This window comes from Anser brachyrhynchus (assembly GCF_964034855.1).
Source record: "Anser brachyrhynchus genome assembly, chromosome: Z".
Lineage (NCBI taxonomy): Eukaryota > Metazoa > Chordata > Aves > Anseriformes > Anatidae > Anser > Anser brachyrhynchus.
The window spans coordinates 5,839,572-5,847,299 of record NC_137697.1 but is presented as its reverse complement, the minus strand read 5'-3'; the positions used below and the strand labels follow the sequence as shown (position 1 = coordinate 5,847,299).

Genomic DNA, 7,728 nt, shown 5'->3' with positions numbered 1-7,728 from the left:
TGGTTGATTCCCGAGGAGCAATGGCAGTGTTCAAGGCTGGATAATCTCCCGAGAGTCGCCACTTGCCATTTGGAGTCTTTACTGAAGCTAGAGGAGAACTGCAGGGGCGATGAGACTTGACAGTGCTTCCCCATTCCTCTAGCTCTTTTACCAGTTTGCTAAAAGGAGGGGTTGTGGTTTAACCCAGCAGACAGCTAAGCACCACACAGCCGTTTGCTCACTCCTCAACAGTGGGACTGGGGAGAGAACCACAAAAAAGGTAAAAGTCATGGGTTGAGATAATGACAATTTAATAGCGAAAGAAAAGGAAGGGATGATAATAGTAGTAAAAATGGAATACACAAAGTAACTGACGCACAACGCAATTGCTTACCACCTGCTGACCAATGCCCAGTTTGTCCCCAGACAGTGGCGGCACACCCTGGCCAACTCCCCCAAGTTTTATTGTTCAGCATGACGCGATATGGTATGAGACATCCCTTTGGCCAGCTGGGGTCAGCTGTCCTGGTTCTGTCCCCTCCCAGCTCCTTGTGCACCCCCGGCCTCCTCGATGGCAGGGCAGCGTGAGGAGCTGAAACGTCCTTGGCTCCATGTAAGCACTGCTACGCAATAATTAAAATATTGGTCTGTGATCAGCATTATTCTCTTCCTACACCCAGAAACAGTACCATACCAGCTACTAGGAAGAAAACCCGATCTCAGCTGAAGCCAGGAAAGGATGGATGGCATCAGAAGGGAACCTGTAGTGTGGCATATTAACCAGCTTGGGGTCAGGGACAGGAGCAGCTGTCCGACACAGCTGGAGCTGGGCAGTGGGCTCAGACCCTGGCCCCAAGCGAGGAGCCCGGGGAAGCCGTCCTGGTCCCCCACCTCCCCACAGGATGCAGCACAGGGGCACCGGCCTGCTTCAACGTGGGCTGGGGGCTGTGACCTCACAGAGGCGTTGCCGTGTGCTGTCTGTGACCTCACGGCCGTGTCCCTATAAAGCACCGGCCACCACCCCCCGTCTGCCAGTGCGGTCGTACCTGGCTGTGAGCGATGGCTGACGACAGCAGCTTTTTCCTCATCCCCGGCCTCATGCTTTTGCTGGCCGGGATCTCCCTGCTCTCCAGGGGTCGAGACCGACAGGTACGGGGGCTGGAGGGTGGGGGAATTCAGGGCTGGGAGACTCGGGGCTTTGGGACTGGGGGGCCAGGAGGTGTTGGAAGGGGTCCCGTGGGTCCCTCCCCAGGTTGGTCACAGTGCCGTGCTTCTGTGCCCACAGGGTGACGGCCGACTCCGGCGAAGTTGTGGACGGCGGCAGCGGCAACCACCGGTACCAAAGCCAGGTGAGTCCCCCGTGGGTGAGCCTCAGCACCGAGCAGCCCATCCCTATGGGGCTGCGGTGGCCCTGGTGCCTCTCTCCCACTGCAGCTCAGACTCCCTCCCTGTTTTGCAGGCGGCAAGAGGCGTTACCGGTCAGTTACTGTGGACCACAACGTACGTGAGTCCATCATTCGCCCAGACGGGGGGCTGCCTCACAGAGGGGTGCAGCTCACTCGCCCTCTCAAATTGCCCATGGCCCCCCCAGCTGTTCCTGATATGGTTAAAGTGGCTGCAGGACAAGCAGCAGGACGAGCTGCAATGCCAAGGAAAGATGATTGTGGCATCTCTGGAAGAGAAGACAAATTGCTCTCTTCTATCAACACCAGCGGAAGTGTGGAAAAAGCAAGTGATTCCTCCAGAAGGAACAAGCAACCGCATGGCCTGACAGCCCTCAAACGTTCAATAACCGAGACTCAGGATCGTAGGGCAGGAGACAGGGACAAAGAGTTGCACTCTGAGGTGAGCTCCTCCAGCCAGCCACCACAAATGGACTGCATTGTGCGTGAGAGCATTCTCCACCCGGATGGAGGGCTGCCTTACATGAGTGGATTGTTATTGCGGCCTCCTGCACAGCCCAGGGCAGAACCAGCCGTACTGAGCCCTGAGAACACCATCCGCAAGAGCTTCTTTCATAAGGATGAGGAGCAGACAAGAAGAGAAAAGGAATTCCTGCGGCCTCACAGATTGTCCATGGCTTCTTCAGCTGTTCCTGGCATGGCCAAAGTGGCTGCAGGACCAACAGCAAGACCACCTACAATCCAGAGAAATGCTGGTCATGGCATGACTGTGAAAAAACACAAATTAGAGTCTTCCACTGACACCGACAGAAGCATGGGGAAACCAAGTGGGCTCTCCACAGAGAACCAATGCCCAAAGGGCTTGAGGGCACGCAAAATACCTAAGATGGAGATTCAGGATTACATGGAAGGAAAGAGGAAGCAAGGGCCACACTCAGGGATCAGCTCCTCCAGCCAGCCACCACAAATGGACTGCATTGTCCGGGAGAGCATTCTCCGCCCTGATGGAGGGCTGCCTCAGAGGAAGAGGGAGTTCCTGAAGCCTTTTGGGTTGCCCATGCTCTCTTCAGCATTTCCCAGCTGGGCCAAGAGGGAAAAAGGACTACCTTTGCCCCAGGCAAATAGAAGAGATGACAGGTCTGCACCTGGCAGGCACACAGACTGTGCTCTTAGTCCCAAGGAATGTGCAGGGAAACTGGGCGCGCTCCCCATGAAACAGCAGCAACCCAGGACTGACATTCGGGGCTCCACGCAGTGCAATAACAGTGAGCCATCTGCAAGGTGGATGATTGTTCACGAGAGGTTACTTGACCCACAAGAGGGACGATGTCAGTGGAAGGAGGTGTCCAAGGGGCGACTTCCACAGGACGACCTGTCCCAGCCACCTTTTGAACTGTCCACGGCCCTTCCAGTGCTTCCCAGCCCGGCCAACGGAATTATGCATAAAGACCAGGGCTGCCAAACTGACTATGTTATCATCCTGGATCCGTTTGTGACGGATGTCAGGAATGGGAAAGAGCCTGACACTGCAGCGCCTCTCAGGATCAAGAAGCTGCAGCTGAAGGAAGAGCACCGCAGCAAGCTCAGTGAGCACATAACAAAGAAGTGCCGGGAAGTACAGCTGCAACGCTTCCCTGGGCCAGTGCAGAGGTCCACTGAAAAGATGCATCGAGCACTGCCCAAAAATGCCTGTGCTGGGGCCGGAGCCTTACCACCACGAAGTCCCTGTGTCCGCTTCATCAAGCACAAGCCCCTCCTCCATCCGGACCAGGTCAAGCAGAGGAGGCTTGGGGCATCCATTGCCTGCCCAGCGGCCTCGAGGACACCACGCTCCCGCCCCGTGCCTGTCTTTTTCCACAGCCCTGAGGCCACGTTTATGCCTGAGGAGCAGCGTGAGGCCCTGGAGCTGCACATTCGTGCCAAGAAGCTGCAGATCCTTGAGAGATGTCTGGGCACGAAGCATCCATCCCAGTCAGCTGTGCCCCAGGAGGAGGGTGGCAGGGCAGCCCTAAGGACCAGCGCCCTGCCCAGCATGCCCTGCAAAGCTACAAAGACATCGAGCACCTCGTGGAACCAGGGATCCCACCAGGCAGACTCTGCTGAGGCGGTGCACAAGAGCAAGTGGCAGAACCTGCGGGCACTCTACTCTGCCCTGTAGGGCAAGGCCCACGGTCACAAGTAGCAATTGTGGAAAGGTGTGAGAGAGGACCAGGGTCCAGGCAGCTCACTCCTCCGGTCCAAATAAATCCTCTTCCTAGCCCCATGGTGGGAATCGTGTCTTGTTTGTGAAGCGCCGGCAGACTCACGGTGGGCTGTGGCTGCAGGCTGGAGGGGGGTGGCAGGGAAGGGGTGTCCCAGGGCAGGGGGCTTGCCCATTAGTCCAGTGTGAATTCACCCATTCCTCTCTTAATTCAGGGGTATTCTAACTGACACCTTCTCAAACTCCTAACTTGCAATTCCCAACTGGTAGCTCACAACTCATGACTTGTTTCGTGCATCCATCGAGAAAATAGTTGCCTACCTGAGGGTGAGAGAGCTACATACGCAGAGGCTGATGAATACTCAGGAGATACTCAGCTCGATCGCGGTTCTCCTGATCCTCCTGACAGTGATGATTTAGATGATTTGGGCAAAGGCAATGCCATGGAGCTGGCTGCTCCTGTGAAAGGGATTGAGCAAACCCAGATGCACCCCCTCAGACTCCCGCGAGAGGCTTGGCCTCCTTGGAGTTAACTCATCTCCAGCTATAACTGACGGACCGTGTGTGGGAAAAAGGGGCACATCAGGATACCCTTGTGAGAAGCAATCTGTAGAAAGTAACACGGGCTCAGCTGAGGATCTCAGTGAACTAGCTTTTTATTCATGATTGCAGTGCCGGGTGTCCTGCAAGCAGGAGCGCGAAGCAGACGTGTATCATAACCTTATATCCCCTATTACCCGATTCTTGATTCCTCCCCTGTTTCCTCACTGGCTGAGTAGTACAGGTTCAGAACCTACTCGACGCTTGTTGCTATACCATGTATGTCCAATTTTATTTGACCAACCTTTAATTTCTCCTTTTCCCTCCTTTTTTCTTCTCTTGTGACTGGAGGGGCTCGTGACTTTTTGTTTTTGCTGTATCCGCAACTGCTTGTGTTGTATTTCTTAGCCATCCTCCTTGTTTTGGGAGAGTGGGACCTTCCAATGTCCCTTTATCTGCTTAGCATACTCCCCACTGTTATGCCACTGTTATGCCTGCACGATCGCTTTTAAATATGCAAAGGCCCCAAACCTGCAGCTCACAGAGCAGGGCAGGAGTTGGGGCCTCAGTGCATCTGGAGCTGCAAGGGAGCCAGAATGCTGCCCAAGGCAGGGGCACTGCCTGCAGGTGCAGATGGCAACTGAACCTGCCCAGACTGAGGTTCAGGACCACAAGGCAGGAAACGGAGCTGAAATGATGTGCACAGGGGGCTGCTCCTCCAGCCAGCCGCCAGCGCTGGGCAGCATGGTGCATGAGAGCCACCAGATGGGGTATGTCCCACCATCCAGCCAGCAGCAACAGGGATGATCCTTCATGAGAGTCTTCTTGACCAGACAAGGGGCGATGTCGGTGGAAGGACCTGTCCCAGCAGACTCTTGGATTGTCCACGGCCCTCCCTGTGCTTCCCAGCCCAGCCAACACAGTACTGCAAAAAGACCGGGGCTGCAGAACTGACTTTGTCATCATCCTGGCCCCTGCCACAAGGTACATGTGCTCATGGCACTTGCACCAAGCCTGTGGCACCCAGGGTACTGGAGCGGTACCGACCATCAACAGCACCCGCTCCCTCTGGGGAGTGGAGGGGAAGGTGCTGATCTCTGCTCTTTTGGGAGAGCAACGGGACCTGAGGGAACAGCACGGAGCTGTGACAGGGGAGGGTCAGGCTGGGTGTTAGGAAAAGGTTCTTCACCAAAGAGGATGGTTGGGCACTGGAACAGGGTCCCCAGGGATGTGGTCACAGCAGTGAGCCTGTCAGAGTTCATGCAGTGTTTAGACAATGCTCTCAGACATCGCGTTTGGTTTTTTGGTCCTTTGTGGAGCCAGGAGTTGGACTCGATGATCGAGGTGGGTCCCTTCTAACTTGGGATATTCTATGATTCTATGGAAGAGTGAGGCCCTTGTTGGCATAGTATCCACCAAGAGCCCTTCTCTCCCAACTTGGTATTGTGAGAAAAATCTCAAATAATTTTCTTCAGACAGGATCTTCTGTGAGGCTATTTTATTCATGATTGCAATGGCGGGCGTCCTGCCAATTAGGAGTGCATTTTTGTAAACAAATCATAACCTTTTATTCCCTATTACCCAACACCTGATCACCTCCCCTGTTTCCTCATTGGCTGAGTACTACAGGCTCACAAGCTACTCGATGCTCCTCTATACCATATATGCACAATTTTTCTTTCTTTCTTTCTTTCTTTCTTTTTTAACCCTTTAATTTCTCCTTTTTCCCTTTTTTCCCTTTGCTATGTATTGAGAACGTGTGATCTTTGTTTTACTGTTCTCACACTGCTCATCCCGTTTTTCTCAAGCTTCCACCTTATTTTGGAACAGTGAGGCCTTCTACTGTCCACTTATCTACTTAGCATTTCTCTTTGTTATGACTACACAATTAGCTCGGAATACAGAAAATTAGCTCTCTGCTGCAAAAACGCACCTTAGTTTCTCACAGGGGGAGTGGCCTCTTCTGTGGGGGTGGCAGGAGAAGGGGTGGGTGCCCAGAAGGGCCAGTGCTTCCCTCGTAGCAGCTGTAGGCGCTGCCCCTGTCTGACTAGGGGCTGAAATCAGCTTTCTGAGGCTGTGCAGTTTGGCCATGCATAGCTCCAGTTTTGCTTTAACACACGTTTCAAGACAACGTGACTTTCGAGGGGCTCCTCCTCCAGTCCCTGTCAGGATTCCCTCCACGGACGGCTAGCTGGCGGTGTGTCACGCATCACGGAGATGGGAGTCCACGGGGCTGACAGCAAGCAGCAGGTGAGATGTGTGTGTCCAGAGCTGCAAGGGAGCTGGCGAGGGACAACACAGGGCATGGGTGCTGCTTTATGGAAGGTGCTGGAAAACCTGACAGAGGCCGGAGGGGCTGAAGGAAGTGCCCGCCACCCGGAACCAAAAGGCAAGTGTGACAGCGGCAGCTCAGCAAACAAAGGACTGCAGGAGGGTTGCTGATGGAGTTGCAGGCAGAGACAGAGCATTGGGTATGGTGTGGGGTGTGGGAGGAGCTGGGAGCTGGGATGTGACCCTGGCCCTACGCAGGGAGCCCAGGGGGAGCCATCCTGGCCCCCCACCCTGTCCACGGCATGCAGCAGAGGGGTAGCTGGGAAGAGCCAGCAGCCCTGGGCAGTGTCCCCATGATGGCAGAATGCTCAAAGCCACAGGACCCTTGCCCAGGGCGACAGGGATCTGGGGTCGTGGTAGACAGCAAGTTGAATATGAGCCAGCAGTGTGCCCTGGCGGCCAGGAGGGCCAACCGTGTCCTGGGGTGCATCAAGCACGGCATCGCTAGTAGGTCAAGGGAGGTGATTGTCCCGCTCTACTCTGCGCTGGTGTGGCCTCACCTCGAGTACTGTGTGCAGTTCTGGGCACCACAGTATAAAAAGGACATGAAACTGTTGGAGAGTGTACAGAGGAGGGCTACGAAGATGGTGAAAGGCCTGGAGGGGAAGACGTACGAGGAACGGCTGAGGTCACTGGGCCTGTTCAGCCTGGAGAAGAGGAGGCTGAGGGGAGACCTCATCACAGTCTACAACTTCCTCGTAAGGGGGTGTCGAGAGGCAGGAGACCTTTTCTCCATTAACACCAGTGACAGGACCCGCGGGAACGGGGTTAAGCTGAGGCAGGGGAAATTTAGGCTCGACATCAGGAGGGGGTTCTTCACAGAGAGGGTGGTTGCACACTGGAACAGGCTCCCCAGGGAAGTGGTCACTGCACCGAGCCTGTCTGAATTTAAGAAGAGATTGGACTGTGCACTTAGTCACATGGTCTGAACTTTTGGGTAGACCTGTGCGGTATCAAGAGTTGGACTTGATGATCCTTAAGGGTCCCTTCCAACTCAGGATATTCTATGATTCTATGATTCTATGATTCTATGATTCTATGACAGCACAGCCCGGCCGGTACCCATGTGTCAAAGCCTAAATTATTACCTGGCCTGCAGGTATTTCAAGATTGGAACAGTGGCTTTGGGAATTCTGTTATACACAAGAACAAGAAGGCGTACTTTTCTTGAGACTTCCCCAACACATCCTACCTTGCTGCCAGGGGGAGACCCCACAGAGCTCTCTCATGGACAAGTCAATATTTTTCTGTAGGAAACTGGAGTTTTTTGAAACC

General features: G+C 54.4%; 1 protein-coding gene across 1 annotated transcript; it reads left to right on the top strand.

Annotated features, from left to right (window-relative positions):
- Positions 1-1,165: 1,165 nt before the first annotated feature.
- LOC308186152 (uncharacterized protein) lies at positions 1,166-3,600 on the top strand. Its single transcript, XM_080575157.1, has 2 exons — positions 1,166-1,328; positions 1,439-3,600. Exon 2 carries the CDS (start codon positions 1,558-1,560, stop codon positions 3,538-3,540), a length of 1,983 nt encoding a protein of 660 aa, XP_080431283.1. The 5' UTR covers positions 1,166-1,328; positions 1,439-1,557; the 3' UTR covers positions 3,541-3,600.
- The last annotated feature ends 4,128 nt before the right edge of the window (positions 3,601-7,728 follow it).

Coding starts and splice junctions, on each gene's coding strand:
- LOC308186152 (XM_080575157.1), top strand. CDS start 1,558: ATGGCCCCCCCAGCTGTTCCTGATATGGTTAAAGTGGCTGCAGGACAA.